Source organism: Loxodonta africana, chromosome 5 (genome assembly GCF_030014295.1).
Source record: "Loxodonta africana isolate mLoxAfr1 chromosome 5, mLoxAfr1.hap2, whole genome shotgun sequence".
Lineage (NCBI taxonomy): Eukaryota > Metazoa > Chordata > Mammalia > Proboscidea > Elephantidae > Loxodonta > Loxodonta africana.
In genome coordinates, this window is record NC_087346.1 from 77,605,414 (window position 1) to 77,624,918 (window position 19,505).

At 41.0% G+C, this 19,505-nt stretch overlaps 1 protein-coding gene across 1 annotated transcript in view; it reads right to left on the reverse strand.

The window, feature by feature from the left end:
- Window positions 1-11,141: 11,141 nt before the first annotated feature.
- SHROOM3 (shroom family member 3) overlaps window positions 11,142-19,505 on the reverse strand; it is a 44,105-nt gene continuing 35,741 nt past the window's right edge. The window contains exons 7-8 of the mRNA XM_064285685.1: window positions 14,260-14,532; window positions 11,142-12,395 (exon numbers count right to left, since the gene is read on the reverse strand). Of these exons, the coding sequence (XP_064141755.1) occupies window positions 12,027-12,395; window positions 14,260-14,532 (642 nt within the window). The 3' untranslated portion in view covers window positions 11,142-12,026. The remainder of the gene's footprint in view (window positions 12,396-14,259; window positions 14,533-19,505) is intronic.

The window sequence follows — 19,505 nt, forward strand, 5'->3', positions numbered from 1 at the left end:
GGTGTTAATGCAATTTTTAATTTACCCTCATTGCATAACTCATTTATACATTAAAAAAGAAAAAAAAAATAGCTGAAGTGATATGGGTAAGAATCGTATAGTCATACCCACTTCCTCCCTCACCCCCTTGCCCAGATCTACCAGAAAATTAGAGGGATCTATTTTTTTAGGGAGTCTCCCTTGGTTCTTCTCATGTTGAGTGTGAGCACACACTTGTGAAGTTGTGTCAGCCAGCTCTTCATAACTTTATCTCCCCTGTGTCCCTCCCCAGTCCCACCCCCATTTTAGACAAATGCTTTAATTGCCCATTCCAATTCTCTATCAAACCACTACGCTGAGGATAAAAGTATATTCCTTGGTGTGAAGAAATATGACTCAGCAGTCCAAATTGATGCTAAATCTTCTATTCCGGTTCTTTTATAGTACTCTGGGCATTTGCTTTTACCGCTGGGTAAGGAAAGCCCAGTCTAGAGTAAATGTCTATTTCTGTCAGGACCCATTTGTAGTTTCCCGGGACAACCGGCATCAGTCTAACTTGCTACCTAGGAGCAGGGGCCTTCACTGGGGTAATCTGCACCATAGCCATCTGCAGCCTCTGTCTCTTGTTGGAAACAGAACAGTTCTTATTGGCACTGTTGTGCTTTAGTGGGTGCAAGAGGAATATGTCCAGATTCAAGTCCAACTCTGCATTGCTGAGCCTCCCCCATTTCTATTCATCTCATGTACCCAGGTAGCTACTGTGGTTTCTCTAACTCTGTGCAGTTTCTTCAAGGCAGAAAGAGGGTGGGTTTTCTATCTGATTTTCAACTGCCCAGCAAGATGCTGACTACAGCCTGCCCTCAAGATAAGAGCTACAAAAATAGAAACACCCTGTGCTAGGTCTCTTCTTCCAAATTTCTATGACCTTCCAGACTTCACCTACTTTTGCTCATTCTCCAGAGCCTTTGGGTAGAAATTTTTTGTATTTGTGTCTAGTTTAAAGTTGATAACTGCAGGAGGATTAATCTTTTGGGATATTACTTCATCATATTTGAAGTGGAACACCCTAATGAATTTTAGCTGAATTTAATTTTAACCTCGAGATGACATTTTTCCAAGATGCCCATATGCCTAAATTCCTGCCAATTAAATTCAGGTAAGAGGAAGAGATGTGTAGTTTGGGAGGCACAGACTTAAGAGGAATTTGCTCGCCTTCTGCTTTCTCTTTTTCTCATCTTGTGGTCTTTGACCATACAGGTGAGGGAAAAACCTTAGGGGATGCTAGAGTGATAAGAAGGAACAATGAACCTCAGAGAGTCTCATGAAACAGAGCCACCATCCACTCTGGAAGGCCCACCTACCTCGTGACTTAGCCAACTGCTGTAGAGTTGATTCCAACTTGTGGCACTATGTGTCAGAGTAGAACTGTGTTCCACAGGGAATTTAATGACTGATTTTCGGAAGTAAATCACTGGGCCTTTCTTCTGAAGCACCTCTGAGTAGTCTTGAACCTCCAACGTTTTGGTTAGCACTGAATGTGTTAACCTCATGACTTAAGAGACATTCAAATTCCTATCTGTTCCAGCCACTGTATTAAAAAAACATACTTGTTACAGAAGGTTAGGATACCATATGATAAAAAATGTCTGAGAGTATTCATTTTCAGGATCCTTAATAATTGGATCAAGGATGAAAACTGGTTAGTCAATGCCAGATAACTAGTTTGCCCTATTCTCACTTTTCCCTCCACTGCTTTCTTTAAATTGAGGTAAAACTAGCACTCAATATAACACACAGATTCTAAAAGTTCAGTCTGATAAATTTTGACAATTCCATACATCCATGTAACCACCACCCAAAACAAGATAGAGAACACTTCTGTCATTCTATAACGTTTCTTGTTGCTTGATTTCAATCAGTTACCTTCCCTCTATCCCTAGGCAACCACTTTTTGATTTCTATCATTACATATCAGTTTTGCCTGTTCTAGAACTTCATATAAATGGAATCATACAGTATGTATGCATTTGTGTGTCACTTTTTTGCTTGACATAATGTTTTTAAATTCATCCATTTTGTTGCCCATATCAAGAGTTTTTTCAATTGATGAGTAGTATTCCATTGTTTTAACGTGCCACAATTTCATTTATCCTTTGATCGATGTACGTTTGTGTTGTTTTCAGTTTTTTTGGCTATTGTGATCCAATAGTCAAATGTGCTATAAACATTCTTATACAAGTCTTTTCGTGGATATATATTTTCATTTTTCTACAGTAACTATGTGTTATGGATTGAATTGTGCTCCCTCAAAATATGTTATAAACCCTAACCTCTATGTCTGTGGTTATAATCCCACTTGGGAATGAGTTGTCTTTGTTACGTTAATGAAGCAGGTTAGTATAGGGTGTATCTTGAGTCAATCTTTTACAAGATATAAAAAGAGCAGATTAAACAAGCAGAGATGGGGGAAGATAGATACAGAGCCATGTGGAGATCTCCAAGGAACCAGGAAAGAGAAGCTGAAGAGACAAGGACCTTCCCCCAGAGCAGACAGAGAGAGGAAGCCTTCCCGTAGTGCCGGCACCCTGCATTTGGAATTCTAGCCTCCTAAACTGTGAGAAAATAAATTTCTGTTTGTTTAATTCATCCACTTGTGGTATTTCTGTTTTAGCAGCACTGGATGACTAAGACACTACCTAAAAGTGGAATTGTTAGATCATAGGGTTGATTTTAATCATTTAGTGTGTGTGTAATGGTTTAAGTTTATATTTCCCTGATAATGATGTTGATCACCTTTTCATGTGATTATTGGCCATTCATATATCTTCCTTTGTGAACTATTTATTTTGCCCAGCTTTTAAAATTAGGTTGTCTGTCTTTTTGTTGCTGATTTATATTTACACATAATACATACATACATGTTTCTATGCACTATGGATAGAAGTCTTTATTAGGTAGCTCCCACTGACTTCTGATCAATTTGCGCTGCAGAGCTGTAGTTCTACTTTTGTTAGCAGGCATATTGCATACCTTCTCAATTAGCCGTATCAATGCACGTATTCAATTGTTCAGAGTAATGATGAACACGCACGTTTCCTGTTGTACCTTCCTACAGATGCTACTTTCTCAACTTACCTGTGGAGGCACATCATTTAAGCACAGCTTGAATTGATTTCCTCTGCACATTATTCCTTAGTTGGCTTTTAACTGACATTTGCAAGAAGACATACGATTCATTCTTAAACCCCCAGTTTCATTCTCTTCAAAATGTATTGTGCACAAACAAGAAGTCTTCAGTAAGATTTGTTGAAAAGGGCAGGAGGTGAATTTCAAAAAGAAGCACCAAAAAAAAAAAAAAAAAGTGGAAGAAGAAAAGGATATGCATTGTCATGTGAGAATATATGTCTATTCCCGATTTTAAACTTTGATTAAAGCAATTGTTCCTTGATTTAGACAAAACTACCTCAGATTTTTAAGTAATATCAAGGCACACCCAGCGATACATCATTAAAGTGAGGTTGACATTTTGAGTAAACTTGGAGAATACTCATTCTTTATGTCCTAAGCTTAGGTTCATTTTCTGCCTACTTTTTTGCATAGAACCCTATTTCTGGAAGGGCTATCAGTCTATCTTTGTCTTTTAATAGGCCCTCATCTGTACCAGGTGAATATGTATTCTACATTTTTTTCTTTTAACCTTTGGGAAGAGTCTTTTTAGATTCTTATTCTAAGCCTAGAGCCCTCTTTGTTGGGTTGCTCCTCTTGGGCAACTTGATTCCTATTACTACAAAACAAAGACAGTTCCTATATTGTGTTATAATTTGAAAAGAGGAATAGCTTTCATTCAGTCTTATATATATTTTAACAATATTGCAAAGTCTTCCTTGAGATTTCTCTTTTCTCATTTGATATGCACTTTTTTCCCTCTTAGTTGTCAAAGAAATGATTCTTAAAGAATCAGCAATTACAGAATTCTACATTATACCTGTTATGGATTAAATTGTGTCCCCCCAAAAATATGTAGATATAATCCTGTTTGGGAATGGATTTCTTTGTTATGTTAATGAGGCAGTATTAGTGTACAGTTGTCTTAAATCATTTTTGAGATATAAAGGGCCAGATTAAGTGAGCAGGCAAGCAAGCTGAGATGGCCAAAGATAGATGCCAAGTCACAAGAAGATCACCAAGGAACAGAAACCCAAAAGAGACAAGAGTCTTCTTCCAGAGCTGACAGAGAAAGCCTTCCTTTAGAGCCTGAATTTGGACTTGTAGCCTTCTAACTGTGAGAAATTTGTTTGGTAAAGCCACCCACTTGTGGTATTTCTGTTATAGCAGCACTAGATAACTAAGACATTATTACCAGGAGATAATGCTAGGGAAATAACCTAGAAGAATATTCCTGTGACAGTTATCAATTTATTGCCTCTGAGCTCTAAATCCATCTTTCAATACATGCTCTGCAATAATGGACAGAATCCCTCTAAGTATTTCTCCGTTACAATGAGCATGATGTTGTTTTCTCAATAGAGGGACGGTGCTCAACGGACAGGAGGAAAGGACTCTCCTGCTGTTCTGGCTATTGTCTGGTGGATCAGTGGTGTGGGTGTGAGGACATGTGATGGTGTCTGCCTCAACCACATGCCCAGAAGGCACAGTGCCTCAGAGACCTTACAGCTTCAACTTGGAAGTAGCCTTTCTTGGCCTTCTCAGTATGGAAACTGGTGCTTTGGAGAATTCCTGCTCACATGGGTGCCTTAAAGGCCTCTTTCCAACCCTGGCTCCCCAACTCCCTTTGCAGGCCCTGCATAGCTCACCTGTGGCCCAGGGGGTTCACACTAAGCCGCCATGCCCTCGGCAGGCCCTGGCTACCTGTGCACAGCCAAATCATTGGTTGATGATTGCCTGTGCTCCACCTGCACCCTGGGGAGCTGCTTCCTGCTTGCCCGGGGATTGCAGACCAGCTCTGGCCTGGGCAAACTAGCAAAATTCTCTTCTACCAGTGGGTTAAACTACATCTTCTCCAAGGAGGTCTGAATCTCAACCTTGGGGAGGGGACCCCTTTCCAAGTTTGTCCTTCCGTGAGTATTCTTAGTTCTAGGATACTAGAGAGAATTTCCTTATAGTTTATAAATAAAACAGTTGCTGTCAAGTCAATTGACTCACGGCAACCCCATGTGTGTTGGAGCAGAACTGTGTTCCGTAGGATTTTCAATGACTGATTTTTCGTGAGGAAATCACTAGGCCTTTCTTCTGAGGTGCCTCTAGGTGGACTCAAACCTCCATCCTTTCGGTTAGCAGCCAAGCACATTAACCTTTTTCACCACCCAGGGAATCCTTCTATCTTATAGTCATTCATTTATCAGAATTTAGTAATGCTTTATATTAAACTTTCCCTGTTTAACCTATTGTGTTGTTTCTGTCTCCTCATTGGACTAAAATGATAGAAGAAAGCCTCTAAGAAATTCTGGCAAACAAGGCAAGAGATAAACTAAAAGATTTCAAGGGGCTATATTCTTAGACACTGACAAGCAGGAATTTGTAAATTGCAATGAAAAGGCTGTCCAAAATGATAAGAATTTAACAAATATCTTCAGTAAGATACACTGTAAAGTAAGTGGTCACTGTTTAAAGGGGAGAGGGATCTCCTCAAATATCTAATCATAAATAAGGAGCAAAATTTGCAAGGTAAGCAAAAAGAAAAATTATTAAAGATCTCATGAGAAATCTAGAACATATTTATGCCTTGTTTTAAAAAATGATACTTTGGTAAGATCAAATACGAGAATGTCAGAATAGGAAGTATTTTTTTCTTGTGGGATTTTGAGAATCAAAATATATTAAGCATAGCAGCAACAGAGCTGGTCTGACAGGCTAGTACCAACTTCTCTGGGGGGTGAACAGGAAGCTCTCATACTCTGTGAGGGTTGCATTGTTTATCCCTGTGCCTCTCTACACTCACCGAGGCAAATTTTACATTTAACAAAATGGGATATGCAGCCGGAGTGGAAAGAGGAGTCAGGTATCAGTATTCCAGGCCCAGTTCCATTACTGTGTGAACTTGGTCAAGTCACTTTACCTCTCTGGGACTCAGTTTCCTCATTTGTAAAATGTGGGAATTGGGCTAGACTTTGATCTCTAAGGTAGTTTTCCATTTCAAAAGAATTTTGTTTCTAAGAAACATCCTACATACAGGTGTACAGGTGTCCCAAAGCCGTGTGCAATGAGAGAGGCCATAATAACCTCATTCACACCATTATCTGCACCCACTTTGTAGAATCATCCACTCTGGAGCACATGTAGTAAACCAGAATATGTTTTCCTCAAAAACTTTGTGTCAATAACCGCAGAGATGCAGTACAAAGAAACAAGTGTTTACATAAGAATAAACTTAAGGGTTGGCTGGGAAGAATTTGGCAGGTTGGGTGGAGAATGTAATTTAATTCCCCTAAAACGAGTACCGATATCACCTGTTGGAAGAAGAGGTAAGTGACTATCAAGTGGTAGAAAGCTGATATCAGAGGGGAACAGTTAATGCAAAATGAAATAATGTGTGACACATGTGACAGGGAAGAGAACAAACGTGGTAGAGCAACTACCCAGTGCTAAACACCCTCTTATATTTTATCACATTTAACCTCCACAGCAGTATTACCACACAGGTATGTATTCTCATTTTAGAGATGAAGCAGCTGACACTTGAAGAGAATAATAACTTTCCTGGGTCACATGATGGGAGGGAGCTATGATTTTAACTCCAGTCTAAGGGCACTGCCTGTGTCCTTCCTACCGTAGCAGCCTACCTTCTTGGGAGAGCAACCTGAAACCTAAGGAAGGACGTTCAGGGACTACAGTGTTGTTGAAGACAGGGGTGGTTTTCATTTGGGGCCTGTGCTTTCATTTCAGAAATGAAAGGGAATTATGGAGATCCAATCCATGTATTCTCTTTAATACCCTGAGTTTAAGTAGTAGTTGAGGCTATACCTTTGTAATCATTTTTGTCATGTTTTTGAGGCCAGAGGTGCAGAGATGCATGGGAGACTTCCCACATAAAGCAAGGCTTTAGGCCCTGCCACAAGGCACTGCAGCATGCCTTCCAACCAGGACTCTCAATGGCCCAAGTCTTTTTCTGTGGTCAGATACACCGTAAGAAGCAGAATGTGGTTATAACTGGGGTCCCGAGGGCCCTTTTAGGATTGCTTTTCAAAAACTCATGGGTCAAAAAGTTACCGAGTAGGGATAGCCATTAATTTCTACTCCAGCGCTGCCTTTTCTGGGAGAGCATCTCTCCAAAAACTACTTTAGTGAGTTTCTCTGAAAGGTGAGAAATCCTAAAATTGGCAGCCCTTTTAAGGGCTAGTCTTTTTTTCTCTGGTGTGAAAAGCAATAGTTAATACTGATGTTTTAGCAAGAAATGCAGCTGCCTTCCCCTTATAGAAAAGGGTAGGAATAAATGAGCCAGTTTCTTCATTTGCAACTTTTTTTCTTGCCTAATTTTGATTTTAGGGCTTTGAAAGTGGGTGATAGCTCCTTTCAACTTCTCAAAAGAAATCAACGCACTCTTGTTTCCTTAGCTAGACTGCCAAATCCCAGGTCTCATGTAGCATGAGATTGTGATGAAGCAACAGAAATCTGAGTAAAGTCCCCATGACTGAAAAGGTCAGTTGTGATTAACTTCAGGTTAGTGCAAATATCATGGCAGAACTTCAGATTAATAACATTGTGTGATAAGTTCATTCCTTTGAGGAAAAATTAGAGCAATTGAGGCTGAGTAAGTGCTTAGCTTATTTAAATTTAAAACACATCTAGAAGAGAGTGAGCAGAGGGAAAAATCCATGTCACGACCTTGGGAGTTACATAAAAGCAGTGGGGACAATATTAACTCATAATAATACAGCTAATGGGAGTACACTTAACAGGGCTTTGGACTTCCAGGATTATTATTATGTGAATTCATGACGGTCTTATTGTTGTGAGTGTTGTAACAGAAACTGTACAGATGAGTTGTGAGTGGCTGTCAAATGTTTAAGCGGGGAACATGTTAAAATGTTGATTCCTGGGCCTACCTGGTTGAAGCCCATTAACTGGCATTTTTAAAAAGCACTTTGTAAGTGATTTTAACACAGGCTTCTTGGACCACGATTGAGCTAGTGTGTGAAAGAGCTCCCATAGGAAAGGCGATACTTCCTTGGCAATTTTATAACGCCCAGGAATCCATGTACACAGTGTAGACTCGATGAATGTCTTCGGTGCAGATCACATAAATTCTGACATTAAAATGGCCATTTATCACTTTAATCGATGTAGCATCATGGATTAAGGCAGCAATAACACTTTGTTCACAATAATCTATTTCTGGGTAGAATGGCCCCTCGATATTCGCCTTGCCACTTTATACCTTGCTGGGGATAAAGTTATGTCTAGCTGTAGCCCTTCCTTTTTCTTTTTAGTAGTAAAGCAAGTAAAACTCATGTTCTAAAAAAAAAAAAGAAAAAAAAATTTCCAACAGAATACAGACAGCAAGATCATGGAAAATTAAACTAAAGAGAAATAAACTTGGCACCACGTAAGAATAAAAAGCCAACATTTTTCTTGATATCTAGGGAAAAAAAAAAAAGGACCAGTATCTTAATAACAGATGCTTGAATAAAATGCAAGCTTAAAGGTAGAGCTCAAAGCAGATTAAGAACAACTTTTCAAACTCAAGTTATTTCAGATCAGGTATTAACAATGGAATGATAGGAAAACTAGTGTTCCAGGCTGGGTTCTCCTTTATGTCACCCCCAATGGACCTCATTTAAGTCCCCACTCCTCACCTCAACAGACAGCCACTGATTCTTAGAGGCTGACCCAAACCTGGCTAATCTTCAAGTTTAGAAACTAAATTGTACAAAACAAAACCTAAAATCTTTCCCTGGAGCAAAGGAAAAAAAGGTTTGGTTTCAACAGTCTCTTGGAGAAACTCAGATATTTTCACCAAGGGATCCTCCCCACATTCTTTGGGGTTATGTAGACACTACAAGAAACAAAACAGCATGAGAAAAGGCTGACTCAACCAACATGTAGCAACATGCCCAGGAAAGTCTCAAGTGGCCCAGAAGTGGAGGACTCCCTAATCCTTTTGCAAGATATTGTCCTTTCCTGGAACGTCCCGGGTTTGTTGAGTATCAGCACTTGGATAATTCCAAGGCTATCCCATCTGACTTCTGACGGGGAGCATACCTCTGAAATGGTCACAGCCACAGGGACAACCATCGACTATGAATAGACATTCTCAGTGACGTCATGCGGGTCCTGAAATCCTGACCAACACCATGCTCACCATCACTGCTGTTTTCATGATCTCAGCTAAAGATATCGTTGGGAGGAAGAAGGGTCGCTCCTACTGCAGACGATTTTTAACATAGCAGAAGAATGCAAAATAGAAAGGGGATGAATACATGATCCTTTTCCAGCTAAAATCATCTAAAAGTAAACTTTGAAAATTGGTCTCATGATATCTTGTCTTCAAGACCCAGAGGTCAAGCCCTGTTAAAATAAATATCATGTCTGCCTAAGAATTAGATTTAAACGTCTTACTTGGTGTCTCACTCACTTCCCATAATAACAGAACAACACTGTACTGTCACAAAGGAATGGCTACAATCCTAAACCCAAACCAAACCCACTGCCATCAAGTCAATTCCGACTCATAGAAGCCCCATAGGACAGAGTAGAACTGCCCCATAGAGTTTCTAAGGAGGGCCTGGCAGATTCAAACTGCTGGCCTTTTGGTTAACAGCTGTAGCACTTAACCGCTACGCCACCAGTTTCCGGCTACAATCCAAGGAGTGTTAAAAGCTTTCAGGTGCTTGTGACATTCTGAGTAGCATCAGTAATTACTCTATTGTGGAGGTCACGCTTACTTTTACATGTATAAACTAGAAAAATCATTGGAAAAGACTGAATGTGCAAAAAGTTCCCAGTCAAGCCTTTAGGAAGAAGAATTTTGAAGTGTGTTGCAAACTGGGAGACCCAGAATTCCTGAGGAACATCACTAAGAGCAGCTGTAAACATTTGTCGGCTGGCTTCAACCTGGTCTGACCACAAAGACCATCTCAGTATCAGCAGGACACAGTCAACTACCAACTGGAATTGATTTCAGGCTCCTGTGTTGGTCTAGGTCCAAAAATAACCATGTGGTGTAGCTGCTGAACATTGTTACTGGCTCCACTGACTCCCTGGGAGATGTGTTATAAGCTTTTGAAAATCTTCCTGGAAAACCAGGGGCTGTATTCTTTTTTATCAATGGAGTCACACAGGGTATAACCTCCAAAGAACAAAGCAATAGCTTTGGTTGACTACTCACAAGAAACTTCTGGGTGGCCTATTGGTTCTACATTAACCAAAAGACATCCATATTGTGGACCAAAACTATAGTTTTTAAGTTCTTAATAAGACCATAGGAGTCCCCTGGGTGGTGCAGATGGTTAATGTGCTCAGCTGCTAACCAAAAGGTTAAAAGTTTGAGTCCAGACAACTCGGAAGAAAGACTTGGCGATCTAATTCTGAAAAATCAGCCACTGAAAACCCTATGGAGCACTAGTCTTGACACACATGGGGTTGCCATGAATCGGAGTTGACTGGAGAGCAACCGGTTTTAAGAACATAAAGTTTTCACTAATTAAAATGAGCTGAGACAAAAGGGCTTTTGGTACCCTCACCATTTTTTCCCCTTATAAACGTCAGTCCCAGTGACTGGTTGCTATAGTACTTGCAAGTCCGTATCAACAGAGTAGCCACCAGCCACGAATCAAGCACAGATGGAATGTACCACCTGCCCACAGCATGAGGCTAATGCTGTCACTAGTGGCTGTAAACCGAGTCTGGCCACTGACCACCACCTCCGTCTCATCTTTCCAGTTTAATAATTTTACAACTTTGGTATGAAACACTCACTGAGATATTGTTACTGAAGTATGACAATGCAAAATCAAGGTTTTCAGAGGTTGAGGGAGTTTCTCCTAAGTATGGTTGACAGGTTTCACATTTTAGGAAAACAAAATTTTTTTAAGCATCACCACAACGGCTTGATAACTTATTAAATAGGCAGCTTCCTGTGGAAGAGGAATTGGCCTTCCTCTTGTCATGCGGGTTGGAGAATTGCTGCTCTTGTTAATGGGTTTAGCTTGACTACAGTAATAATGACACGGAGCATGAGGGGAGGGAGCCATGGTGCACAAAGGCTGCTTCCTGGGAAAGCTGTATGTATTCCTGCTTGATGTAAGAGTAAAGTGGTAAGGAAACTGGGATTCCTGTATGCTCAGCTGAACACATCTAAGTGCAGACTGTATGTTAAAATAAAACAACAAAAACAGACAGCTCTAGAGTGTAGGAAAAAAAAAAAAATCTCCAAACATGACACAACTGTCTTTGGAATTCTTCATTTTCATTAAGTTTTCACAAAATACAAAGCTCAAACATAACTGTCTACGTCCACCACAAAGCAGAATCAAATAAGTGGTTAGCACACAAACAAAATGATCTTTTTTCATCTTTAAAAATATAAATAATAACAATGTTCAAGGTTTTACAATTCTTTCTCTCAGGGTGTGTGTGTGTCTGTCTTTTTAAGGCTTTACGTTGCAGACCCTTCGTTCATGAGGACTTGCACCCTCTCCTGAGGATACTTTGCCCACAGGAAAGGAAGGCCATTGTGGATATATTCCTGAGGGTGGCACACACTGATCTATGCTGCCTTAGCCTATTAAAAATTATATGATCAATCAAACACCCTCCCACCAGTTCTCACAGTTTCATTAATGTTCTTTCTACTCCAAAGTAATAACAGAAAGGGGTAAGTTCCCAGCAGCATTTGAGCTCTCAGAGGATCAATAATGAAGGGAAAGACAGAAAATACAGGCTTTTTCCTGGACAGAATTTGTTTCCTTTCATCCAGAAAAACCCCAATAACCCATAAAGTTTAAACGATGGTTTGTACTGAAATATTTTTCAGATTAAATAGTGTGGAGAAGAAAAGGCGATCTTTTGGTTGGGTGTTTTAGAGGAGGTTAAAGTGGAGAGGTTAATGCTGGATAAATACTACTGAAAGTACATCCTCCAGCAGGAGCAGTTTCACTTGCAAGGTTTGGGGGCAATGCCAGGGCCCCTGCCCTGGGAATGAAATCCGAGGGAAGGCTCTCCAGCAGACACTTGACCTGCTCCTGGCCCAGTTTGATCCTGTCATCCAGCTTTCGCTGCTCAATGAGGAGTGTTGACTTCATTTTCACAAAATGCTGGTAGTCCTGGAGTTGCTCCTCTGAAAGGTAATTGGCCAGGATGTCCAGCACCACCCGTTCTCTTCGATCGAGGTTCTCCTTGAGCTCCCGGGCATCCTCGTGCTGCCCAGCCAGGACCTTCCTCTTCTCGTTGAGAGAGCTCTGCCAGGGCGAAACGAGCAGATCAGCAAAGGGCAAAGGGAGGAAGAAGCCAAACGGCCTGCAAAGAAACCTTTTGCAGGACTGCACTATGTCTACGTTTCTATTTGAATTGTCATTCTAATGTGTCGTTAGTTGCTGTCAAGTCCATTCAGACTCTGCGACCTCGTGTGTGCAGAGTACAATGGCCCCGTGAGGTTTTCCAGGCTGTGACACTTTGGCAGCAGATTGCCAGGCCTGTCTTCTGGAGGTGCCTCTGGGTGGGTTAGAACCACCAACCTCTTGACTAGTTGTTGAGCGCTTAGCCATTTGTGCCACCCAGGGACTCCTTTGAAAATCAGTTCATTCTTTTTTCCTCCCTGGTATACTTATGTTTTTTCTAAAAAAATTTTGATTGTGTGAAAATTACACAACAAAACATTTGCCAATTCAACAATTTCTACATGTATAATTCAGTGACTGTGACTACATTCTTCATGTTATGCAACCATCATCACTATCCTTTTCCAAATGATTCCATCACCATTAACATATACCTAATGCCCCCGAGGAAAAACTCTCCCTTTCCCCCTCCCACTCCCATGGAGCCATTAATTTTGTTTCTATATATTTGTTTATTTCATATAAGTGAGATTATACAGTACCTGTCCTTTTGTAATTGACTTATTTTGCATAGCATAATGTTTTCTAGGTTCATACGTGCTGTGGCATGTATCAGACTTCATTTCTCTTTATGGCTGAGTAGTACTCCATCGTATGTATATACTACATTTTGTTTACCCATTCATCTGTTGATGGTTATGTAGGTTGTTTCCATCCAGTTCATTATTCTTATGTTGCATTTTATATGGTTCTCCAACTTCTAATGTCATTTGGCAGCTTTAATTTGAGAGGGGTTAAATTAAACTGGCTGGGGTAATGACTTTATTTTAGGTTTGTAGACTTAAAAGGAGGAGCCCTGGTGGCGAAATGGTTACGTACTCGGCTGCTAACCAAAAGGCTGGCGGTTTTAAAGAAAGACCTGGAGATCTGTTCCTGTAAAGATTACAGCCTAGGAAACCCTATGGGGTAGCAGTTCTACTCTGTCACATGCCGTCGTTATGTGTTGAAGTCAACTCAACAGCACCTAACAGCAGACTTAACAGGACAATCATCAAGGTCTCTTGAGTACTTATTCTGATATAGTGGTTCTCAAAGTGTGGTCTCTGGGCCAGCAGCAGCATCACTACCTGGGAACTTGTTAGAAATGCAAGTTCTCAGGTCCTACTCCACCTACTGGATCAAAAACTCTGTAGGCTGGGCCCAGCAATCTGTGTTTTAATAAGCCCTCCAGGTGACTCTTTTGTGGCAACAGTTTAGAACCTCTGCTCTCGTCCATAAACGACAATGGGAACATTCCATACTTCCTCTCTAAAGAAGTCAGTTTCCATTTTTTGGGGTCTCTTCTTCAAGCCCTTGAGTACCTGCAGGCCCTCACATATGGAGTCCCTGGAGCCCTGAGCTCCTGTGACTGCACCCTCTCTATCCCCAGCTGATTTGCCAACCCCGCCCCTTTTTTAAATATCAATACCCATCATGCTTTTTCTTTGTTCTTCTGGGATGGAGAGAAAGGGGGTTGGGAAGAAAGAAACTCTGGCACCTGTGTTTTCTCTTTCCTAAGTATTCCCTGAGTCTGAAGTGTCAGCATTACATCTGGCATGGCAGATGCTCTTCTCTGTTTCCTGGTTATCTAGATGCTTGGTGTCTTCTCTCCTTGCCCCAAAGAGATTGTAATCCTCTGGAGAGAAGGGATCATGTGTAATGGCACCTCTCTATGTACATGGGCCCAGAAGGAAAAGTTGTTGAACTGAATTGGTAGGCTACCTACCCGTTCTTCATTACTGGCATCTTCCCCAAGGCCACTAAGGACGTTCTCAACACGGGCCAGGCGCCCCGAAAGGGAGAGCAGCAGGTTCACCACTTTGTCCAAGTCCCCTATGAACATCTTGTACTTGTCAAACTCATTGGGCTTGCAGAGCTCACGGATCAAAGCCTCCACCTCCTCCCCCAAAGCGTTATTGAGCTTGATGTCCATCAGCAGACCCCCTTTCGCTTCCTGGAGGGTCTCAAGCTTGTGGGTGAGGCTTCCAATGAGCTCCGCCTGTAATGACAGAGAGACACACAGCAAATATTAGCCAGCTAGAGCTGTCAGTGTAGGATTCACTTATCCCAACCACGTCCTGTCTTTTCCTCAAAGCTCAGCTGAAGATCCCGCTACTCCATAGGGCCTGCCACCGTTAACCTACCACTGCTGTCGAGTCAACCCTACAGGACAGAGGAGAACTGCCCCATAGGCTTTCCAAGGCTGTAAATCTTTATGGAAGCAGACTGCCTCATCTTTCTCCTGCAGAGTAGCTGGTGGGTTTGAACCACTGACCTTTTGGTTAGCAGTCAAGCACTTTAACCACTGTGCCACCAGGGCTCCTTCCCCCAACGTTAGGTCACAGTCTTCTCTCCTTTCCCTGAATGCCTATAATGCTTTTCTCTGAACCTATGAAATGCTCATAGCCTGACACTTGATTACACATTGCCTCGTAATGTTTTCCAATTGTGTTATGCTGTGTACATCTTTACCCTCCCAGCGGGTTTGTTAACTATTCATTATTAAAGTCCTCTCAAGACAAGCTTTCATCTGATCCTCACAACAATGCCATAGATAAGTAGGCAGGTAGGGTAAATATTATTCTTGTTTTACAAATAGAGAGGGCAAGCTTTTAGAAGAATTAAGGGAACTGCCCACAGAGCTGAGTTGAATATTAATCATAGCTAGTGTTTAGAGAGCAATTACCACATGCCAGACCCTGTGCAGGAAATTCTACATGAATTATCTCATTTAATCTCCCTAACAATTTTGTAGTAAGTACTATTTTATCCTCATACAACAGGTAAGGAAACTGAGAATTAGTGAGGTGAAGTGCTGGCCTAAGCCACATCTGCACCAAGGGTGGGGCTGAGGTGAACTCAGGTCAGCCTGACTTGAGGGGCTACCCTTGTACAGTCATGATGAAATAGTGACACCAAAACCTTTAGGGGAAAGTCAGCCCCTTGCCTTTCCACTGCATCCCACTGTCTTCAGTTACCAGAGCCCTAAGGAATATTGCTTCGCCTAGCTGCTGAGCAACTTGCCACTTATATCATGAATTTCTATACCTACAAAACAGGATTACACAAATATCCATTATGTTTAACTGAAGGAATGTGGTAAAGCCCTTAGCAGTTTCTAGTTTGACTGTTTATTTATATTCAGTGTGTGCTACTTCCTCATTCCAAGAGAAATCAAACTCCATGGTTTTTTGTAAATAGCCTTTTTTTCCTCTTAGCTTAAGGTAGCCAAATGGAAAAAGGACAATCTTTTTTGGTTAAACCCTATTTCTTTACCACCAAAACAGGTTCCAGTGCAAACCACATCTATATTTAAGGCCCAGCTGTGTGGCTTCAACTGGAAACTTGGTAACAGAAAGGTTGCAACTTCTTGGTTGGAGTCTATCATCATTTTAAAGGAAGGCACATAAAAGGGAAAAAGTATAAATATTTCTAACAAACAGAACTGAATGGTGCTGATGACTTCTTGTATTATTTGTTCAGTATCAGAGAGCCCATTAGGAATAAAACAATCACAGGGAAAATTTTTTTTTTCCCCTCACAATCTGCCCATCTCAGAACTGGACCATCAGAGTATTTCAATGTTAGTGGATTCCTTGAAACGTCCAAGTTCTACTTTAATGGCAACACTTTGTGTCTTCTCATCCACCTAGCTCCAGAGGCTACAGAATGGCTAAAAAATTCACATTTGCTGCCCCAATCATTATGGGTTATAATCACTGATTTTCCTCAAGCTGTTTAGTTAAGACAAAGACAATGCAAAGGACAATTTTGGTAGAGGAAAAAAACGTGTAATGTATAAGCATATTACTCTTCAACCAAAGAATCTGAGCCCAGAAATATGCAGGTGGGAGAGAATACTGTCTAACGTTTTATTTTTCTTATCTTCTCTTGGAAAATGCAATCATTTTCCAGAAAGCAACTCTGGCTGGCAGCTGTGGTATCTGCCTCCAAGCTAACATACTACCTGCTGCCGTTGAGTCGATTCTGACTCACAGCAACCCTACAGGACAGAGTAGGACTGCCCCATAAGGTTTCCAAGGAGTGGCTGGTGGATTCAAACTGCCATTTGATTAGCAGCTGAGCTCTTAACCAATGCTCCACCAGGGCTCCAACGTACTAGGTACCTTTAGCAAAACGCCCAACAGGGTATGGTGATGTTTTAAGGTGGTATCAGTTCGTATTAAAGAATACAAAAGACACTGGAGTGGAAAGCAACAGGAAAATGAACACTGCATGCTATTACATCTCCCAACATTCCTGCGGGACAGGACTAAGACAAGTCAAATGTATCATCTATGTTTTTCATGACACGCAAGTTCATGAAGCATTACATATGTTTTGGAAACCTTGGTGAAGTAGTGGTTAAGAGCTATGGCTGCTCACCAAAAGGTCAGCAGTTCGAATCCACCAGGCGTGCCTTGGAAACCCTATGGTGCAGGTTCTATTCTGTCCCGTAGGGTCACTATGAGTCAGAATCGACTTGACAGCAGTGGGTTTGGTTCGGTTTTAATGAGAGATTCTCATCTACATGAAGTAAGCCCAGGAGTTTTTACCCTTGTGAGATGTATTTCCTAGGCATGCTATTCCAAATGGTACAGGACAATACTTTCTTACGGAAAACCAAGATATACCAAGATATACATAACTGAGCAACTACATTTTTATCACCCCAACCTTAGAAAAAACTTTATGCTTATTCAAATACATTCTAAACTCTTCCATTTCTAAAACGTAACCTCACGTCTTAGGAAGTGCAATTTCTAGAAAACGCTTTTTTAAAATGAAGTAGTAGAAAGATATAACATTATTCCTATAAATATGACTTCTTTTGAAGCTCATATTGCTGGTAGTCATTCCTGGAAGAAAGTCAAAGTACTTTTATTAATAATTCAGTTGATATCACTTAAAAATCCTCATTAAGGTTCTCAGAGGCTAGTATTGTAAGGGACAGGGGTGATAATTCTTAATTTTCCAACAAGGAAGCAGAAATCACTAAGGATAAGTAGTTTGTCTGCCCTCACATGCAGAGAAGGGAGAATTCATCTTCCTGAGTTTCTGTCTGAAACTGGGCTCACCAGCTTTCTCAGGCTCCTGAGCAGGTCAGCAGTGCTGAAAAGGAGGACAGCCATGAAATAAGCCTGGTTCAATGGGCTGGGACAAGTCAAAAGAATTTGGCACAGCTGAACCACAACCAGGCATGAGGTTCAACAGTCTCATCTACTCAGTCTTTCCTCTCCAGACCCTGTTTTAGTTTCCAAAGACACCAGTGCTGGGCAGAACCTGAAGCACATCCATTACGGGAGCCTGATGTGTACTCTAGGCTTCATGATGTAAGAAGAACAGAATGAGACGAAAATGTCTAGGGAAGCTTCTGTGGGAAGAACCAATACCCATTTTGTGGCATTTTGATTTCTAAAAGCTATTTGCTGGGCTGTAATGTGATACATCACAGCTTGGCCATATATGCTAATGCAAGTATTACTGAGCAGTCACAGCAGTCACTCCTGGCCCAAATGTTGCATATTTGGCTGGCATCTGAATTTTCAAAACTCCACCAAGCCCTTAAAATGTGGACATTTGGACTAAAAAATGCAGTTTTAAAAGGATTTGAGTAACTGAAGGCAACAAGAGAAAGTTGGCTACACTAAATAGCCATTTCTTTGGCAGGCAGATCTCTTCAAAACTACCAACTTCTACCCGCAGAATTCACTGTGAGAGTGAGAAACTTTTTTTTTTTTAAATATATACAACAAAACTTTCACCAATCTGGCAATTTCCACACGTACCATTCAGTGACGCTGATTATATTCTTCAGGTTGTGCCACCTTTATTGCTATCCTTTTCCAAATTTTCTACCACCATTAACATAAACTCAGTGCCCCCTAAGCCAGAATGCCTCTTTCCCCCCTCTTCCACCCACAGTAACCACTAATAATCTTTGATTTCTATATATTTGCTTATTTCATGTAAGTGAGATCACACAGTATTTGTCCTTTTGTGACTGACTTATTTTGGAGAAGAGGTTTTTTGTTGTTTAAATAACACACTGGTCTCTTAGGAACTACTTAATTTAAAACCATTGATATTTTTATACTTCTCATCTGGCATAAACTGTTAACTTACCCGGGGAGAGATGCTATTTATAAAGGTTCTTCTTCTAAACATAGTTTAACAGAACCTCCCTCCCTCCTCACCATCTGCTGGGCTGCTTCCCCCTTCCTTACTGCTCCATGGTGAGTACTGGATGAGGAACCAGGAGACCAGGCTCTGACATAACATCCACCACCAGGAAAGTCACCTGATCTTTCGTGTCTCAGTTGTCTCATCCATAATAAGGGGATAATAATAGACCTGCCTAAAATTAATAATGGCTAATTATTTTTTTTTTTAATTATTAAGCATCAGGCACTATTCTAAGTGTTTTACTGTTCAGTTACTAATCCTAACAACCCTACAAGATGGGTACTATTATATCTCCATTGTACTGATAAAAAAAAATGAAGCAGATAAGGCTTTATCAACTTTCCCAAACTAAGACAGCTAATAAGTGGCAGAGCCAGGATTAAACCCAGGTTGTCTGGCTCCAGAGTTCAGACTTTCAATCACTACATTAAATAGCTCATAGGAATGTTATGAGGCCCAATGTGCAAAGCTCATGTAAGCACTCTGGAAAACATAAAAGTATCACACACATTCAAGTTATTATGTTTTTGTGTTATTATCAAGATTAGATAGCACTTTGAAGAACATACACCACTCATTTTAGGTAGATGCTTCTAGGGGAATACCCAACTTCTCCCCCACACAGGACAACACTGCTTCACCTTCTGCTCGGATGACTTGTGCTGACAGTGTCGCCACTGACGTCACACACACTGCTGGCCCCTGTTGACCAACTGTCTTCATCTCGAGCAAGAGTAATTCAGGACTACTCGCCGAATGGCTGGGGTTTAGGAACTGAGTGGAATT